The sequence below is a fragment of the Sturnus vulgaris genome, chromosome 8, assembly GCF_052056855.1.
Source record: "Sturnus vulgaris isolate bStuVul1 chromosome 8, bStuVul1.hap1, whole genome shotgun sequence".
NCBI classification, from domain to species: Eukaryota; Metazoa; Chordata; class Aves; order Passeriformes; family Sturnidae; genus Sturnus; species Sturnus vulgaris.
In genome coordinates, this window is record NC_142250.1 from 30,114,726 (window position 1) to 30,135,993 (window position 21,268).

Genomic DNA, 21,268 nt, shown 5'->3' on the forward strand with positions numbered 1-21,268 from the left:
GCTACTTTCGCTTTAAGTTTCACTTTCGCTCCCGGCCGGCCGGACCCAGCAGCAAGGCAAGCCCCGGGCCTTGCCCAGCCCTTCCCCTTCCCCTGCCCCCTGGCTCCCCCGGCCCCCTGGCTGCCCCCCTGCCCCGCTTTCCTCCCTTCGGGTGCGCGTTCCTCGCTGCGGCTCCGCATCCCGGGCAGCGCCCACGCTGCTCCTGGCACTGCCCGCGGCCTGAGCGCTCCGCTTCCTGTGTGTGTGTGTGTGTGTGTGTGTGTGTGTCTGTGTGTGTGTGTGTGTGTGTGTGTGTGTGTGTGTGTGTGTGTGTGTGTGTGTGTGTGCTGGGCAAAGCCGAGCCCAGACCCGCCTTTGGGAGCTGCTCTTACTCTCGGGGAGCTCCCAAATCTGCCAGCCCCGCTCCCTGGCCAGGTGGTGCAGCCGTGGAGCCGCCGGTGGCCCCTGAGCTGCTGCTGCTGCTGCTTCCGGGTGTTCGGGGTGGTGTTCGATGGAAACGTGTGTTCTTCTCAGTAAAAGCAATTTAATCTGCCTAACTATGGGGAAGGGGCAGGAATCAGTGCTGATTTCCTGGTGAAAGTCTGGCAGCAGAGAGCAGATGTTTGAGCGCATCCCACCCTGCGCCTTCTCTGCGGAGCCGGTGCACATCGGTGTGCTGGCCTTTCTTCTTGTCCCAGCTGCTTAATGATCCAGATTAAATTAAAACCAGCCATAGGAAACACACAGGACTCTTTCACTTACACACACGTGACTGTGTATATGCAAATGAAGACCCAGGAACCCTTGCTTTCATCCCAACATACTTCTTTCCAGACCATGGAAAACTTTCTGGGAAATTGCTTCTATGATGTGGACAGCACACACGTGGACATGGCAGGATTCTTGGGACTACTTTGTGTAGCCAGGTGTTGGATTTTGATGATCCCAGGGGGTTCCTTACAACTCAGAATATTCTGATTCTATTTTATGATTGTATTCTATAATTCTGTGATCTTTCACCATGAAATTATTTCTAATTCTACTGTAATTAGTGTTTTTGAGAGTGGTATTAGACGAGTTCCTTTAGGCAACTGCCACAAGGAAATACAGATGGCTGAACTTGTGCAATGCCACAGCAATTCAGGACCAGAAATCTGTAGCCACTTTTCCTTGAGGAAGTATTATACAATGAAACTGACTAAAAAACCCTCACATGTATCTTCTATAAAGCAGACCATAAACAATCTGGTTCATAGAAGTATTTCTAAAATGTAAGTGCTCACTGAGGGACGCTTAATTCTTGTACTTTTATTTGCAGATGTCAGAGGATCATCATGGTGATCTCCCTGCTGGGGAGGGAGGGGATGGAGATGGCTGTGATACAGTTGATGCAAGGCCAGACAGAAGCAGCAGATTTTCAGTTTTTAGAACGTAAGTTCCTACTTGTACTCCTGTTCTTGTTGTTCTGTTAGCTACCGTGGTATCCTTTTAATCAAAGAAACATAAGAAAGCTTGATGTTCAGTTTGCCATGTCCACAATGTTATTGATGGTCTGGATAGAAAGGTGGTTTATATTGTATGAATTTAATACATCTGGTCTGTATCTTAAAGCATTTCTTTATAGTGTCTCCCTTTAGGGAAATTTATAACATCTCCTGTAAGTTTTATTTGGCAGCTAAGAGACCACCAAGTTCATTTAGCATCAATTATAGTCCCACATCTTAAACATTGACCTTTGCTGGAGCTGGGAATTGAATATGCCATTAATTATCTATTTTACTGCACTCAGCTGAGCTAATCTCCAGCATCACTGGAATCCCCTGCTGACTGTCTAAGTTACTTTAAAGCCTGGATGTGCCATCTAGGTTGTAGCACAAAGAAGCCTCACCAAGTCTAGAGATGTAACCCCTTACAGAACACATTAAAAGCCTTTCATTTTAAAGCACAGTAGTCTCACTGAAGCGTAATCTTACTTTCATTAAATCAGTGGGAAGCAAGAACTATTTACTGCTCATCTGCACTCCTGAAAACACTGGATGAATGTGATTGGAAATGCAAAACATGAAAAATAAGCATGCAAAGTTTATAAATACTGTTGAACGTCAGCAAACGGCTACTTCACATTGGATTTAGTAAGATTTTACAAGAGATATATATGCAAAGTCTGATGCATTTACATAGAGGTTTTGATTTTTTTTACTATTGGAAATGTACATTAAAGTGAGCAGAATAATTCAGAGGCTATTTATTTTTGCTGTTTATTCTATGAGTTTAATAGGGGTAACAAATCTGTGAGAGAAGTGAAGATGCTTTAGTCTTAGAAGAGTTTTGATGTACTGTTAGCAAATCTCTGTACTTTGTCTCATTTTATCATTCCTCAAATGTTTCATGATGTGTATGAGTATTATTAATTTTAACAAATAGACAAATGTAACATTTGTTTCTAAATCTTGTCAAATATTTTTCAAAGGTTTCTTTCCAGCTTTATAAAATGTGTGTTTTGATATTTGATTTGGTCTTCTTTATAAGAGGTGATATGCTAATATTATTATTAAATTATGCAACTCAAAGTTAATAATTTCCAAAGAAAAGGCAATAATCAGCATTTCTATGACTTTTTTTCTATAAGAAAATTTTCAAATATTTGGCAATTCATCAATTTGAGGCATTCGTCTTTTGGGAACTCCTTGAAGATGCAATTTGCAACATTTTTCTTCCGAAGTAAAAAATTACTCATTAATATTAAGTAATTGAGAGAATTCAACTTAGATTTTGTAGAAAAAAATACTTTTGAGAAATCTAACAGAGTCTGTTGGAGAAAGTAATGGTTGCTTAAAGAGGAATAAAGTGCTTGACAATTAAGGTATTTGTCCTGCAGAGACTAAAAGTCTTTGGTCTGAAGGAAGAGGAGAGGATTAGGAGAGAAATGTGAAAGGATAAAGGAAGATGGGATCTGATCTAAAACTATTATTGTAATAAAGGAGAAAGATGAGAATGATCATTCTTTGTGCCTCACAGGGAATCTAGGGAACATCCAATGAAAAGTTCATGCAGTTGGTTTAAAACAAGTGTTAAGGTGTAATTTTAACATAGAGCAGAATGTTACTGTAGAACTTAAAGCCAGGGGGTACCAGACGTCAAGAATTTAGGTAAATTCAGGAAAGATTCGATGTGTATGTGTGAAGAAAATTCCAGATGTTAACGTCTTTGGTGAAGATCTTGCTAAATCATATCTCTGTGAGAATATATTCTGTATCCATTTTCTTTTGTTTGCTTTCTTTAGATTCATTTCTAGTCAGTACCAGATATCAGCCTAGACGTACTTTTACTTGAACCAGTTTGGCTCTCTGTCTTGATTACCAAAGCTTCATTTTGGCAGCATGAAGTAATTCATCTTATAAAAGGTGTCTAGAAAGCTTTAGAGTGACTACAATTTTATTGTCTCTTTTTTTTGTTGTTTTTGTATCAGCTGTGCAGTACTCTCAATGAAATTCTTCACTGCATTTCATGTATTATTGCTTAATATATGCAAGTTCAATAGGAAAAGAAGTAACTTGTGATGTTAAATAAGCACATTAATTTTAATTTGAGGGAACAGAGTAGTGAGAAGCTAAATTCAAAGCTGTGCAGAAAGACCAGCTGTTCCCAGTAGCTTCACAGCTTCAATTTTCCACTCTGGCTGTGACTGGAGATCTGCCTTGTCAGAGCAGTAACTAGAAGTAAATTAAAATCTTATTCACTACAGCATATTTCTCTCTGGGAAGTCTGTGAGCTTGCTTTACCAAGGAGGTCACAAGGCTCAGAACAAGCCAGGATGGGCAGATTCTTCTGGCATCTCAACAATTTAGGGGAATTATTATTCCTTCTCTTTGGAAAAGTGCTGATACTCAGCTAATGTTGGTGAGAAAAACTGTCCGGTGGGGAAAAGAGTTGGAAGAAGTTTTGGGTTAAATCTTCCAGCCGTGTTTGGCTCCGGGATTGTTTTTAGCCACTAGATGGCAGGAGGGTATTAATTTTGTCTACTGCAAAAATTAAAAATGGGCTCTGTTGCAGCTGAAACACAACTTTTCAGAAAGCAGAAACATCAGGACACATTCTGGCAAGGCTGCACATCAAAAAAAGTTTAAAACATGTTTAAAGAAAGATTCATCTAAGGATTTCAAATGTGTATTTAATTTTTTTAGTTAACTAATTTTTCCCTTACAAGCTTGGGGTTTTTTACTTTGCTATGTGTGCTCCTTTAATGCTTTCAGGGCTTTAAATATAGTCTTGCTTCTCCACAGGACGATTTAATATCTTCATTTGATATCTTTTGTGTTTTGTTGGGGACCTCCATTAGGGAGATTGATAGCAGCAAATGCTTTTTAGTATCTGAGAAAGTTAATGTAACATGAAATAGAATAAAATTGCAGTTGCACTGTGATAAGTAGAGCTAAGATTTCTCTTAATCCTAATTAAAGTTGTTTTTTTTGGAAAAGCTGCATCCAGAAATTCCCAAGGCTTTGTAGACTTGCATTTGCACTGTCAAAAATCCTGACTGCTCATGGGCTTCAGTGAAGAAACAATGCAGAAGTGCTTTGTTATTAGTAGTATCTAGGTACCAGTTTTATCCTAATTTAATTGTATAGGACCATTTGTCTTCTGGTTACTTTTATCTGCTCCAGCCCTGCTGTCTTGTTTTACAGTCAATATTCCCCTTCTCATCTGGAAGCAGAAAACACTATTTAAATATCTGTTTTTAAATCTTTATAAATAGTTACAAATGAAAGTGTGTGATTCCATAGTGCCCTCCATGCAGATACTGTAAGAAAATCCCACAGAGGAATTTCAGAGTTTTTGTGGGGCATGTAATCACCAAGAATATTTTAGCTGTTTAACACTGCAAATCCAGAATATCTGTAAGATATTTATTTCTGTCAAGTCACACCACTTTAAAGTTTGAGACTTTTGAGTAATTTGTGATAGTTATATTGTTTAGATATCTACCAGGTTTGCAAATTAGTATTTAGATTAAAAAGTTTCATGGATATATACCTTTTCTTTTCGTGTGTAGTGTTTATTTGCAGGACATCAAAGTGGGGAAGCAAAGATGTTACCAAAGGCTGTCAATTTTAACTTCCTGACCCTTGTCTCAGTACCGCCGTATATCTCAACATAAATAACCTTGTCCTTCAAAGAATAAATATTCATTTTTGAGATTCATCCTCAGCTGAACCTCAGGTCTGGAGGTGTAGAAAGTTTTCTTGGTATCAGCTAAGCTTTTCTGGTGTTCCTCTGTCTTTTGGGGACCTATTTTCCTTCCACTTTACACAGAGGTTTTCCACATCACATTCATTCTGAATTAGAAGGGATCCACAAGGATCATTGAGTCCAGCTCATAAGTGCCTGTAAGGGGATTACCAGCAGCTTGTTTTTATACTGATTTGTAAAAGAATCTGCTTTTCAGGGAGAAGTTTTATGAAGTACAGCTTCACAGTGACACAGATACATATGTTTTCCAGAGTTTCCATTCTGTTACACATTTTTCAGTTCAGAATATTATAGGTCTTTTGAAGTAAATATTATTTAAAAAAGTAATTCTTTTATCCTTAGATAGACTAAAAATAGCAAGCTACTTTAAAGCAAATAACAGCTGATGAATCATTTTCTGAAGTCTTGTTCTGGGCTGCAACTCAAATGCCTGAGCTGACCTCCTGTTTCAGCCTCATGTTTCCTTAATGTCTCTAAGGAAGTCACTGTGTGCTGTAGTTTGTCCTGTAAATATGGGTGATGATCTTTCCTTTTACTGTCACAGCTCCAAAATCTGTCACAATATAATTTTAATTTTATTTGGAATTTGTTTTTTCTGCTTAGCACAAGGTAAATATCAATTGTTTTGTTCACCTGAAAGCACTAAATATAAAATTTCAGAAGTAACCTACAGTCTGGTAAAGTTCCTACAAAGACAATTAAGAGACTGTAACATGGAACAACAGGGATATTTCATTTTTATGATTTTTTTTTTCCTGTGGGAGGTGGTTTTGGTTTGTTTTGGGGTTGGTGTTTTTTGTTTGTTGTTTGCGCCAGGGGGTTTGGTGGGCTGTGTGTATGTGTGTGTTTTGGGGGTTTTTTTGTTGCTGTTGTTTGTTGTTGTTTTGTTAGATCTGGAACTCAGCTTCTGGAAAACACTGCAGGAATATTTAAGAATGAGTGGAAACTCTGGTCAGTGCTTGAACTTTCCCTTGGATGCTTACTGGACGTACCTCATAGGAAAAGCCCAAGTATCATGAAATAGTATCTAGTCTATATTACAAGAACTCATTGATTCACAGTCAATATTTGTTTCCAGTCTCCTTAGAGACTTTTTAATGTGAACAGCAAACACTGGGTTATCCAGGAGCTGTATCTGAAGTAATCACAGTCAAGTATCCTAATTACTTTTCAGTGTAGTAATTTACTTCCTTCATTACAACAAACTCGGGGCTGTGTCATACAGAATTTGGAGGACAATTATTTTGCAGTGTGACGTTTAAGCTTTCAGAGCAATCCAAACAAATTCAAGCCAAATTTGTAATAAACCAAAACTGTTTGAGGGTAAATATGTAGGAAGTAGTTGTATGAATTAAAGCACAGAGAGGCTTTGTAAGCTGTGCATGTTAATTTGCATTATTTTGCTAGAAACATTCATTGTGTAACTATAGTAGAAGGAAGAGGGATGTATCACAAGGTGAAGTCTGCTGTCCCACCTCCATCTCCAAATCTGTGTTCCTGTACTCTGACATGGGAGCAGAGACAGGATGAGTGATGGGAGCGTGTTTGTGCTCATCAGCAAAGGTAGCTCAGGGCTGCATGACCTCAGCTGGCAGGGTGCTGGCTTTGAATGGCCCCACAGAACAGTCCAGCGTGCCCCACTGCTGACACAGGCAGTGCTGGGGCTGGGCACACAGAGCATCCTGCTTCTCTCTGCAATGTGACCCCGAGCATGGTGGGCTCCTAGCACTAGCACACAACATCAGACTTGCTCCTGAGGACAGGCTGAAGCTGTTTTCAGATGCAGTGTGGAGTGCCATTTGATGATGAGCCAAGGTACTGTAGAATGTTATTCACCTCCTTCCTTCTCTGCCACCTGTTTGGAAAAATCATGAGTTTATACCCTAAAACAGTTTAGTTCAGCTAATCCTAGCTCCACTGGAATTTTGTAATTGCTAATCCTTGCCAGAGTGTTCTCTGAGCATTAGTGTTTGGAGGGCTTGCTTTATTTTGAGTCATTTTCCAAGCAATCCATATGTACCTGTTAATTTCTCTTAGTACCCATGAAAGGTAAAAGAAGATTCATCTTTTTTTGCATATAATTGTCAGTTGCCTATGTACATTATACTGCCTAGGGATGATCAGGCAAGATTTCAGTTTCCAGAACACCCATGGAAGGTATGGATGTGCAGGTTTTCTGGAAATGAGCAGAAAGCCTTTCAGACAGCAAAATTCTTTATTTGTAAAAATTTACCTTTTGAATGTTTTTTGGCTATTATGTTGCATACAGTATTGTGAGGCCTGCATGGCAGATATCATGCAGCTAATTGGGAAGCTGAATCTCAATTACAAAGAGAGTTTAGAACTCTGTTTTGCAGGCATCACACCACAAAATTGTCATGTGGGTTGTAAGTGATCCCTGAAATACTAAGTGCACAAAACTAGGGCACTGCTACCTGTTTCTTTTCTTTTTTGTTTTGTCTTTTTTTTAACTGTTGTGAAATGTGAACAATAGTGAAACTTTTTCTCCAAAGTGCAGCTGGCTTAGTCCCAATGCACTTGGTCTGCTTCATTTGTATATAATAAATTAAACTGCAGATGTGGTTTTGATTTGAATTAGTTAAGGCCATCACTAATACATACTTTAAAAGGCAGGAAGGCATATTTAGATTAAGTATCAGAACTTCAAAAGACATTTACAAAGTATGCCAGAAGTTGTAGTCTGAAACTTGTTCTTTCAAACAGCTCAACTCTTTCATTGTACTGTGAGTTGTCTTGGACTGAGTTTCTCAGTTTTCCAGGTTTTAGAGAAGATTCTTTCTCTTAATTGGAGATGGATCTGAAACGAAAATGGAACAGAAAAGCTACAAGAACAGCTTAGGGTCTGAAAAATGTCTTATAATGAGGTATTTAAAATGTATTCAGCGTTTCAGTTGACATTAAATAGTCACATACAGGCACTAGCAGTTTCTTCAGGGAAACTAATGTACAATGATCAAAGTTAGGAATTTGTTTCTGGACTGAGAGCCATTGTAAACCTCCATAGTGGAGGTTTATAATAAGAATGTAAACAATAACTTTAGAGTAAGAATGGCTTTGTTTCATGCATTTTCTTTCCAGGAGGCACCTGTCAGTAAGCTAGCCCACACACTCGAGACATAAATATTGCACAGGTGTACAAAATAAGAATTTTAAAATTATTCTTTGCTTTACTGGGCAGAATTCCAGATTGGGTCAGGTTGGAGGGGACCACAATGGATCATGTGGTCCAACCTCCCTGCTCGAGCAGGGTCATCCCAGAGCACATGGCACAGGACTGCCACTGAGAGTGGCTCAGTTGGTTAGAACATGGGGCATCAGTTTCTGCACTACCCTGCCCCTGGAAAGAAACCACATGATCTGCAATTGCTTTATGGAATAAGTTTGTTTAGACTTCACTTTTTAATGGAAAAACTAAGAACAAGAGATATGGAGTTACTTTCCTGAAGTTCTTCAATAGCAGAAGCACAACTCATTTTGTTTAATACTTCTCATCAAGTCAATTCGGCAAAGCATAGCTAGCATATGGTCTTAATAAATATATTTAGTTCTGTGTTGTACTCTCGGAAGTGATATTAGGAAATTTAGGGAAATGCCAGGATTTCTTTAAATAAATTGAAGTGGTTTATTTTGCAAATTTTCTGTGAAATCTGTTACAGCACTGTTACGTACGTCATATCAAGAACAAAAGTACCTTTGTAATATGATACTGGTTTTTTGGATAAATGAACTCAGTCCAGTCTTGGAAAGAATTTTTTAATGATAGCTTAGGTCCTTCCCAGCTCTATTATTATCTTGATAAGTTCAAGGAAATAATTTTATTGTTTACCTAACTCCTTTCATTTGATACAGCTACAGCAATATTTTCTGTTCAAAATTACTGTGTTTACAATTATTTGAAGGGCCTGTGACGTGAATTTCCAAATGAACAAGAGCTACTGTCCTAGTAGGTTCCTAACTTCAGGTTCATTCAAGGAAATGGCATTTCCTCTGTTGAGTTTAAACTGGCTTTGTTTAGCCAGCTGACAGTCTGCTTCCAAAGATGCCCTTAGGAAGTCATGAACTAATATAAAAAAGACACAGAAGGCTAATTAATTCCTACAGCCCTGTTCTTGAGAATTGCTTTATTGCCTGAGCAGTCCTGTTGCTCCCAGGAGGAAAGTGGAGTGTGTTCATCGGGGGCTCTGGTGTTCCAGGAAGCACATTGGCCATTTCCCTTTATTCCACCCCTTCCCAAAAATTACTTTCAAAGTTTAGACATTTCAGCAAAGCAATGTAAAAATAGGCAAGGGCAGCACAGACTTTATATATCATCAATAAATATGAACTTCAGACTCCAGTTTTATCAGTTTAGCATGTTTCACTGAAATTTTGAATTTCTTTAAGAGATGAAACAAGATCCTGACAGGGAACAGAAATCTAGGAACACTGTTGTTTGTGTGTATGGTATTGTGTTGTTTATGTTTGCTATTCTAAATCGCAGCTGTCAGTTTTCATGCCTTTTGTGTAAGACATCTGTGTCCCATGGTAAGCAATGTCGGTGAAATAATTTTTAAATGCATTTTGAGGAACTCCTATGTGCAATTTTTTAGGACCACTTTTCTTCTCTCTGCTAAATTAAGACTTTCTATCGTGTGGAAAATATCTTGACTTTAATATTAGAATTTTTTTCAGTTTTCTTTTGTCATCTATCTGGAATATATTTTAAAATAACCTTCTAAGGACTGGTGGTTTTGCTGGTGCTCATCTATCAAAGTCAGCAGTCCTTTGCTACTGTTTGCTAAAGGGAAATTGAAAATGTGCAAAACTTCCTTCTATGTAATTTGTATTGTCCCTTTTTCCTCAGGAGACTTTTGTTTCAACTATTAAGCTTTTTCTTTCAGTTTCTCTACTGGCACATAATTTGCAATATGCACTTTCAAATGCATTCTAATACAGTTTTAGTATTTGGTCTAGACCTTGTGGTTTAGTCTTTATCCTATATAATTTATGCTTTCTGATTTTTAACAGTAAAGGAATATTCATTTTTATAAAAGACAATTTAAGTAGTGACACATTCTTCTTGTCCAAAAATGTTGCTGTTCTGCCAACCTGATGCAATATTAATGGAAAAAGGCAACAGGATAATCTGTTATTTGCATGCAGTTCTAAATCTGTGTGACACTACCAAAACAGATCTGACAAAGAACAAAGAGTCTGGCTTAGAGAACTTAAGATCTAAAAAGCTCCAGTCAGGTTTAACAAGTGTCTTTTGCTTGATATTGCCAACAGGGTTCAACATTAAAAAAAAAATCAAAGTGGGGAGAGTGTGCAGTAATTAGAGGTGTATTATATGCAGTGAAATTAGACTGAATAAAGGTCTATTAAAAGATTTATTAAAGCTGAATAAAAGTATTAAAGCTGGTAGTTTGAAGAGAAGGTTATGTAGAAGTAAGAGATCTTAATGCATGATCATCAGAAAGCATCAGACATGTCAATTATGGAGCCTACATCAGACCACTAATTACTGAGATTAAGGTAGAAACATAGAACAAAATATTGAACCTTGTTTTGGCTAATGTATAAATTCTGTTTCCTGTTCAGTTTGTTTTTTTTTTTTTAATTAATAACTCTAAATTGATCTCCAGCACACTCAGTTTTACTACACATAGCTTAGAGATGCCTTGTGAATTCAAACACAATCTTATTTGCATTTTCATTGTTGGCTGTCTATCCTTTCACTCTCTTTTTTAATAAATAAGTACAGACCAGGACTTTTCCCCAGGAGAGCAAACAGCATTTGTGATGAGCAGTAGTCACAAATAATTTATACTGTGCATGCAACAATGAAAGGAGTGGGGCTTTAGACAGAAAGAGTCACATAGAGCCACACAAACTGCATAAAAATAAATCAGCAATATAAATAAGAACTATGTAAGTTTATTTAGGGGTCTCAGAACTAATGCTTTGTCCCATGCACTCCACAATGTTGTAACTTAATGGGAAACTAATTCAAATGAAACCTGTAAAGAGGTCCCCAAATGTCAGAAGTCCTAAGGGAAACATCTCAGTTGTTTGTAATAGATTAAAGAACATTGCAAGTTAAGACGCCTTGCATCCCACAACACTTAATTGTGTGAAAGTTCTGGTGGGTGTCAATGAATCCATTGACACCTGAGACTATTTGTACTGTCCACTGCTGTAATCTTACTGGGACTCAACAGAAAGGCTGAGAATGTGACAGAAACTAGAATAAAACCAATATTCACCAATGCCAAAAAAAGCACGTGGACTCAGAAGGAATCCTGAAGTGATGTGTTTTGCAAAGACACCATGGTTTTAAGGGCAAGTTTTCTTTTTAACAGAAATATGTTATCAGTTATTCAAAAATTATATTGCACATTGTATTAAAGAAGGAAGCCAGGAAAAAACTGTCTTAATATTTTGAGATATTCATTATCAAGGAAAGGTGGAGTTTACTGAACTACACAGAGAAGAGTAAGACAGATTCTTTTGTGAGTTAACTTCAAACAGAAATGTATGGAATCAGTGTGTCCTTTTCCACCCAACTCTGAATGTCAGCTCCCTTAAATTAAATAGTATAGAATTGTAGAATTTTTTTTATCTTACATTTTTCAGTATAGCAACAAAAGGCCCTAATTTTCCTGGGAGAGAAGGGGACTATAGTTTTTTTAAAAGCTAGATATCCCTCTATAATATCATTTTTAGAGTTTATTTTGGACAACTCTCCCTGGAAATGAGCAGTCACTTAAAATAGCCAGGCAGATGAGTAGATGAATATTAGATAAATAAAGACAATGTTCAGGGAAGCCTTTGTCCTGCACATGGATTTTTAAGTTGGTATGTCCCACTAATATATGGCAGCAGCAGGAATTGAGGAAGGTGCCAGTAGAAAGTCAAAGGAGAGAAAATCACAGCTGCTAAGAGAGACTGCTTTATTTCTTCTAAATAATCTTAAGGTATAGTTAAATGTTGTCAGTGTTATTTTTATCCTTAAATCTCGAACCACATTGAAACAATAATTTATTCCAAGTATAAGAGAAAAGAAGGTTTGTTGTGATAAGTAGCAGTCCTTCAGATGATCAACTCCACTACTCGTGCAAGTGAGGTGTCTCCATTGGCTTTGACAGAATTTTAACCACTCATGCTGATAAAACACTTCACTACTACTGTTTAAAAGTTCAGTAACAAAATGATAAATAGAATAGATAATTTTAGTTTTATATGTGAAAAGGGAGAAGTTGATGATAATGATTTTCACAGGATTGATACTGACTGAGTCTAGACTTGGTGAAATCACATTCCCACGTGTTGGCAAGCCTAAGGCCTGGATTTAGAGGGTGAAAACGTGCAAGCTGTATGAGAGTGCCAGACTGGAGTTTCAGTTTCGATGAACTTTTGACCAAAGGGAGGGAACATGAAATACGTGACAGCAATAATGGGGAGAATATTTCTGTGTAAAGGAAGGATCAGTGACCACTAATGGAGTGAGGAATGACAGCACAGATGTAATTAAGACCTGAAGAATGAAGAAACAGTCATGAAATTCAACTTTCTGTTAAGTCCAGGCAAGTTTGAATCCCAAAAGAGGGAAATTAAAGACACTAGATGTCAGAGAAGCAGAAAGAAATCAATTAGAGGGCACATAGTTTAAGGCATTTTATAACAGCATATAAGTAATATGAGGAAACGCTTTTGGAAAATACAGTAATTAAAAAGCTTAGTAAGAGCAGCACTAAACATTTATGTTACCAGGTGTTCAGTTCAATGTTCAGAAAAAAATATTTAGGCTTTCAGTCATAAGCCAGCATGTCACTGACAGGAGTTCTCCTTTAAGGCCTGATTATTACTTATTTACAGCTTTATTAGTTATCATTACAAGGTCTGATTTAGCTTGTTGAATCTGAAAAGTTGGACATTATACTGTCAGTGTAGTCCAGTCAGGCAGTTCTTGTATTGTGCTACATTGGCACAAGAACCAGAATCCTCAAAAAAGGATTTCTGTCTGGGCTGCAGGTCCAGTCTTATATGATTCACAGCCTTTGCTTCCTTATTCATTCAGTTTGGACTGATGCCAAAAGATTTCTGGAACTTTTTATTGCCTGCCAGTAAAGAAGTGATAGGTGCAACCATGCTGTGGTTTTTTAGTATCTCATTAACCTGTTCAGCTAGGAGGAGTCATTAGAATAAAACCATAGTCCTCTGTAGAGGAATGGGGAAATGTGCTGCCAAGGCTTGTCTGGGGCATTGGCCATTGACTGGCACAGAGCTTCTGGCTGCTTTTGAGAATGCCAGCAGCAGGAATTAAATCCCTTAAACTCACGAGTATTTCTGCATGAATGAGTGCAAACTACTGAACTTGGGAGTGAAGTGGTTTCGGAGAAGTTTCGTGGCTGCACTGCTGTGCCACTTAACCCTTGCTGCTCTTTTGGGGTAATGTGGCTGCTTGATTTCTAGGCTGGACTTAGGTCACTTCCAGCACTTTAGAAGAGCAGACAGTGCAAACATGATACTGCTCAAATGGGTCTATCCCTGAGTGCTGACAGCTGTTCATGGGTTGGACATAAACAGAAGTGCGTGTATAATCCCCTTGAAAATATTCTATTGTCTGTAACAATTGTTCTGTTATAGGCAAAGTTCATATGTTTGAACTTTTTCAGGAGATCACTGAAGCCAGATAAACCTGTAGAACCTGGAATCTGTGGGCTGAGGGAATTCCTCTTCATGGACCTGAGTTATTTGTTGTTCTGAAATTTGTTTTTCTCTCTTTAACAAAGAATTTTTGGAGATGGAGGATCAGGGGAATTTTAGGTTAAAATAAAAATCCAAGATCTCTTTGAAAGTCAAATGTAATATCAGCATCATATAGCTCTGACTAATTCTTTAAAGAATTAGTTAAGAATTGGTTAAGACTTTTCCATGAGGCAAAGTTTATTTAATTATTGCTTCCAGAGCCCTCAAAAAGCATATTCAAGGAGAATATCCATATTCGAAATTTGTCAGAAAAACACTCCAGTATTTCCAGACATAATCCTCAAGTAGATACTGTTCAATATCTAGTTTTTTAGTCTCTAAGGGAAGTCTAAATACTCTAAATACTCTAAATAGTCTAAAGAGGACGTGATATTAAGATGGTCACGTGTAAAAAGAGTATAAAGAAAGCCTGCCAGGTGCAGCTATTTAATTTGGCTCTTTGTAATAGAGCATGGCAGCTCTCTAAGATAAGAAGCTGTTTTGAAATTGAATTGCAGTAGCATTTATACATGATGAATCATTTAAAGAAGGCTTATTATAGATTCCAATTAGTCTTGTCCTTTAGTAATAAAAAAGAGGACACTTAGAGCTAAAAGATAACCATTGTTAAATCAGGAAGGTAAGAAAATAGATTACCTAAACAACATTTAATCAGTTCATAGCAAGCTCATGTCTACAGGTTACTATTGAAGTAAATAAATTAATAATTCTTTAGAAAGATGTCAGAATGAGAATAGTGAAAATACTTAAATTAATTGTGACTATAGGAAAATATAACTTTGTTATAACCAAACTGTATTATACAGTTCTTTGTGCTGTGAAAGTACTTCATGTTTTCCTCTCAGACATCAGCATTAAATACTATTGGAAGCTGGATCCTGGAACAAATAAGAGAGGTGCCAGTAACTTCTTCTGCCCTTTCCTGAGCATTGTTTTTAAGTGGTCCAGCTTCAAAGCTTGCTTATAATTCTGAGGTTGAGTCAGTCTCCTTATAGGCTCCTACTGGCTTCAGTTCCTCTTGAGGAAATCTTAATTACACCTGAAGCCAACCTGCTTGGACCAAAAAGTCCGCCTCTAAAAGCAAGTACTGAGTTCCTCATGTTTGCACATCAGGTGTGTATGCTGGCTGTCATTGATTTGGTGTTAATACTTTATTTAGATTAAATCTGTGAGTAACTTCTGTGCTCTTTCTAATCCAATCTAAGACTCCTGTACACAGCAAAAAGATCAGGACACAGTTATATAACCAGAGAAGATTTATTAATATAACCCATTCATATCATTATTATAATAGTTTGATTTGTTTTTTCTTAGGTTTTATTTGACATGAATTTCAGGTATCAGTGATTACATTGAAATGTGCTTGGGTTTTTGCATAGGTTCAGACTGCAGTTTGGCACACCAAATTAACATATGACTTGTTCACATCTATAACCTTTATCAGTAGAAACTACCTACTGCTTAGTCTTAATCTGCACAGAATTAGGGATGATGGTGGTTCAGTAAACAAATCTCATCACACAGTTGGGTAAACTGCATATCTTCATGTTCCTGGAGTAGCTGTTAAGGGAAATCTGTCTGTTCTCATATTAATTAATTATAGTAAAAGTAAAATATGTCCAAAACCAGTTTGCAAAAGGTTACTGCCAGCCTGACTTCATGTAGGCCATTTGTTTTATCTCTGGGTCAGGATCTGTGTGTGCTGCTCTTGGCTGCAGTTCACTCCAGAGTTACTTCACCTCGCCAGAATCCATTCGCACACAATAATCCCTTCATGGAAATCACAAGATCTCTGTGCCTCAATCCGAAATGTAAATGAAGAACACAAATATTGGAGAAGGAGAAACATTGGGCAGGGCTGCAGGAATGGTTTGAATTACGGTAAATAGACCATGCATGTGACTGATCACTAACAATAATTTCATTTTGGTCACCTAGAAAAAAGAAGAATGGAGAAGAAGAGCAGCCAAAGCCCTCTCTCAGTAATCAATACAGAATTGTTACACCCACATTCCAGTATAATATGGATTACAAGAAAGTTGGCAAATGCATTATTATAAACAACAAAAATTTTGAAGACAAAACAGGTAATGCTCTTTCTTTGAGGATACTCATTATAGACCATAGAATTTTTATACTTTCTTTAATCAATAAGTATTCTATTCTTAGGACATGGAATTTTAATGAATATTTTTATCTTTTTTGATAAATAGTTGTTCATAAAACTTTTCCTGCTCTCTAACACTTATGTTAGAATGGCTCTTTTCAACATCTTTTCAGTGTATGTCTCAAAGACCATGTCTCCTTGCTGTACCAACTTCAAACTGCACCTTTGTTCAGAGTTCAAAACTATGTTGTTAAAATTTGAACTCTGGCATCTGCAACCCATGTTATAAATTCTCTGTCCCTGAGCTGCAGCTGTGAGCTACAAAAGCTAATAGCTGTAGGTGTGCTCTGTTCACACTCCTGCATTTAACTTTCCAGACCACATGTGGTTTCAAGGTAGACAAATACTTGTGTGATAATCAGGCTGGTAGGATTTTTCCTGTACACTTGTGACTTGGTTTCCCCAAAGATTCTGCATCGGTTCCTTTTACTGGGTGTAATAGGAACGCTTTTCAACAGGTTTGCCATGGAGTGCTTTGTGCCTGTGTTGCACTGCATAACCAAAAGGAGAAGGATCGTCCTTAGAGGTCCTGTGTTGCAAGGTGCTGAGGGAACACCAGCATTTTTCACTGAACGTTGCATTTTTTTTTAAATCTCACAGTTTGTTCTCAATGCTGCTAGAGGATTGTTTTAAAAACATGTCACTGAGATATTGTTGAAGTTTATCAATTATAAACATTTGCCCTCAAACACATGAATCATTTTGAATTGTGTAATATGCAGTCAACCATGTTCTTTGTTTTCCAGCAGGAATGGGCACACGCAATGGCACTGACAAAGATGCTGGAGATCTTGCTAAGAGTTTTAAAAACTTAGGGTTTGAGGTCCATATATACAATGACCGAAGCCGTGATGATATGGAAAAATTACTGAAGCAAGGTAAAAATTCAGAATCGTAGAACAAATCAGAGGGGAACAGACATTTGAAAGTCACTGAATCTACTCCTTGCTCACAGCAGGTTAAAGTAGAGCAGATTGCTTAGGCCCCTCACATAAAATTTTCTGTATGGAAGGATTTGTTTCCTTAAAGGACTGGGCTTAATTCCCCACCTCATCCCCCAGCATCAATTCAGAAATGCACAGTGTTCTTGTGAAGCACTTGTGCTGTGTGTTAGGTGAAGAGCCTTGTCATATTAGATAAGAGCTCAGCCTGCTGATTCCAGTGGGCTAAACTCAGAGTCAAGTGAAGGATGCATTCATGTACTCAAGTTACTCATCACATTGTAAAAGATGATCCACTCCTTATGCCTGAGTAGTACCCCAGTGTATATTTAGCCTCAGAAAAATGAGTTTGCTAAATACAATTCCCATTTAAAACATAACTCCCTTTTGACTCAGAAGTGTTTGCCTTGTAGCTGCTGAGGAGAACCACAGTGATGCTGCCTGTTTTGCCTGTATCCTCCTGAGCCATGGGGAAGAAGGGCTCATCTATGGCACAGATGGACCCATGGCCATCAAGAGTCTGACTGCACTGTTCAGAGGAGACAAGTGTAAAAGCCTCATAGGCAAACCCAAACTGTTTTTCATTCAGGTAATGGCCCTAAGGTGAATCCAGTATCCTACTGCTGCAGAAGGGAAAATATGGTGTGTTGGTTGTCTGCCCTAGAAAAACCCTATAGCCTGACTTCCTGAATGTTGATGGAGGTTTTTGTGAAAAAATGTGTTGAGAGAAGTTTTCTATGGGTTGAGAGAAGTTTTCTATGGGTAAAATTATTGTTTGCTTTTAAAAGATAATTTGTATACGAAATTCACGAGTGTAAAGAATATTATCACTGTAATTTTCTACATGGTTTCTCTTGGTAATATATGAACTTCAAAGAAGAAAGATAAACTCACTTCTGTGCAGACAGAGCTAAGGACAGTACATGATTTTCAGTAGGAATAATAATGCCCAGGTCTCTTTGAATTAAGGCTGCCTCTACAAATTACTGCTAAAAGAAACATTTTTTTTCTCAGTAGCCTAAAAATTTATATTGCATTTTTAAATTAGCATGTAATTAACTGTATATTAGTTAAACTTTTAAAGCCAACTGTTTCTGAATTATGTCTGAATTCTCTTTTTTACATACTATGTAGTATTGTTTACCTATGAGTTGCAGCAGATGTGGTTTTCCCTAGGCTATTCCATCAGTTAATCCTCATCCTCAAAGTGAAAACTGTTTTAGACTCTTCATACTACTAAAGTGATGTTTTTCTAATTACACTTTTGAAGTGGTTATTTTATAGACTTTAAAACTGTCTTAATAAAGGTGACCAGCCCTGTTATATAAGCCAGTCAGACTTGTTCTTCTGCAAGAGCTGTCAGTCAAAGCTACTGATCAAAAACTGAAAATCACCTTCTTGTACTGTTGTCCCAGTGTGCCCTTTAGCTAAACCTGTGATTAAGAGAAAATTAAGAATCAAAGAGATAAATGGAAATAGTAAAAACACAATATACCTGTAATGGGTGGTCAAACACAAGAACAGGTTGCCCACACTGTAAAATCTCCACCTGTGGAGTCCACTGTCAAGAAATTGTCCAGAGGTCACACTGCACATGGCATTATGTGATAACTGAGTGCTGAGTATTACTCTAGACTGGTAAAATCAATCATGGTTAGAATAAAACAAAGCTGACATGGCCCATGCTGACAAACAGCTGAGATGCTCAACACCTTTGCCTCCCTCTACTTACAGGATGTATATTTTTAAAAGGGTAAACTAATAACTCTCTCACTGAACAATGAGATATCCCCCAGAACTGCATCTCTGCTTTTAATACATGCAAAGTACTGCTTAGAACTGAATCCATTAAAAGATTTTGATGAATACTAATTGTTATAACTATTTCTGTTTATTGGAAACATTCTGTTGATATGCTTTCAGGCCTGCAGAGGCTCTGAATTTGATGAAGGTATTCAGACTGACTCTGGACCTGCCAATGACAGATGCCTGGAGACAGATGCCAACCCGAGATACAAAATCCCAGTAGAAGCAGATTTTCTCTTTGCTTATTCCACGGTGCCAGGTAAGGAAAAGAGGGTCAAGATGGAGGTAGAAGCCTGAAAACTCAGCATCCATACTGGCTGGATTGGAGATGGACCCCCACTGATGATACACTGTACACTAATGGACAAAACACAGTGTACACTGGGTATCTACCTCTTCTACACTGGCTGTAGAGGAGAAGGGAGATTACAGAAGGCACAGGCAGAGCTGTTTTCTGGGAATCCTGCCCTTCTTGTAGCATGTTGAATGTGTGATGAAGGCAGGACAGCACAAAACTTATTCTCAGAAAGGAAACCTGTGTAATTTTACTTCTTGCAGATTTCCAAATGCCAAAATGTAGAAAGGTACTTAAGCAATGTGAGGTTTGGGGAGTTAATATACATTAGTCTCAACTTTAATGAAGTAGGACATATGACACAACTGTTAGAAGTTCAGCTTTCTGTGTGTTAACATTGTTAATCTTTGCCCAGAGTCTTTCACACAAAAGAGCAAAAATATTTCCTTCCTTGCCTTCCCTGTCAGGTTATTACTCCTGGAGAAATCCTGGAAGGGGCTCCTGGTTTGTGCAGTCCCTGTGCTCTGTGCTGAATGAGCATGGCAAGCAGCTGGAGATCATGCAGATCCTCACTCGGGTCAATTACGTGGTGGCCACGAATTTCGAGTCGCAGTCGGACGATCCGCGCTTCAGCGAGAAGAAGCAGATCCCCTGCGTGGTGTCCATGCTCACCAAGGAGCTCTACTTCTGAAAGTGCCTTCTGATGCAGCCCCTGCTGAAGGGTCAGGGTCTGCTTTTGGGTGGAGATGTGATTGTAAACGGGAGTAGCACACTTTTAATGACAGAAATGGAATTACACTAGGTTTTTACGTCGTATGAGCTGGGGTATCTGATGGATGGACAGTATGCAATATTTTAAAGAAGCTGACAGCTATTCCTAATTACTGTATCTGGGTTTCCCTTAGTGTGGCTGTCATGATTTATGCCTACTGAAGATGTTATGAGTCAGCTACCCGGCCCATAAAGTTTTTTCCCAGAGAGCAGATTGTAAATTAGGAATAAAACCAAAAAATCTTGAGACTCCTTCTCGTTTACTGCTAGCTCATGGCACCATAACCTCCTTGGAAATTTCCAAAGACCATCATGTTATGGGTATGTCCAGTTTGTAGCTATTTAAAAGGGTGTTTCTCATCTAATACATTAATTTCCTTTTAATGAACATTATTAGTGAAGGCTAATGGTTGCTCTGTGCTCAATCTGGAAGCCATTTTAGTTAATCATCATTCTAGCATGAGATGAATGTATAAAAAAATCAATATTTTTAGATTATTTACATGAACATAGAAATGTAGAAATGTAACCAATAGAACAATCAAAATTAAAATCTTTGCAGAAGATATGCAGATTTTACTTGGATGATACCATATTAAAGTGCCATTGTAAAGATAGTTTGCCCTGCAAATGACAATTGACTGAGAGAACAACCTGAAACAGTGATATTGCTATTCTTCTGTTTGCAGAAATAAAAATGTCTGCTTGTTGATTCAGAACTTCTGAACCATCAGAAAGTTAAGGACAAGGCTTTATTATAAAACATTAAAATTTAATGTTGAAAAGGTAGAATTATATGTTCCAGTAATAAATGTGTGTTTAGATTCTAGTGTGAGGGGTTTTTCCAAAACTGGAAATGCTTACTTGAATCAGAAATCAGAAGTGCCTTCTTACCTACTGTACGGTCTTGATTTTGTGTTTTAGAGTTATGTTGGTGATGTTTCTATTTCTACTTTTTATATTCACTTTAGTTGGTAACTGGGTCAAGGAAGTAAGTTAAATGATTTGGTTAAACTGATAAAGAGTTAGTTGTTCATCCTTTTCCCACTTAATGTACTCTATACTCCTTGCAATCTTTTGAGAAAATAAGTGCATAGTATTAAAGCCAAGTTACCAAATTGTTAAGTTTATTTTCTTACAAATACTGTGACATAGTGAGATATATATTTTTTCCATAAGTCAGATTTACAGTCGTTAGAATTAAATAAATGATGCTTTATGGATGTATTGAGCATGACATCAATAAAGACCTTTTTTTAAAATTTCCTTTGTGTATCTGCATGTTTG

General features: G+C 37.7%; 1 protein-coding gene across 2 annotated transcripts; it reads left to right on the forward strand.

Annotated features, from left to right (window-relative positions):
- On the forward strand, positions 1-21,243 carry CASP7 (caspase 7). 2 transcript variants are annotated; one of them, XM_088169351.1, is made up of 7 exons: positions 1-56; positions 1,298-1,410; positions 15,940-16,088; positions 16,915-17,046; positions 17,523-17,698; positions 19,033-19,174; positions 19,678-21,243. In XM_088169351.1, exons 2-7 carry the CDS (start codon positions 1,298-1,300, stop codon positions 19,899-19,901), a joined length of 936 nt encoding a protein of 311 aa, XP_088025477.1. In that variant the 5' UTR covers positions 1-56; the 3' UTR covers positions 19,902-21,243. The 2 variants fall into 2 exon arrangements, with proteins under 2 accessions (XP_088025477.1, XP_014728008.1); XM_014872522.2 differs by having other exon boundaries at positions 16,918-17,046.
- Positions 21,244-21,268: the final 25 nt, after the last annotated feature.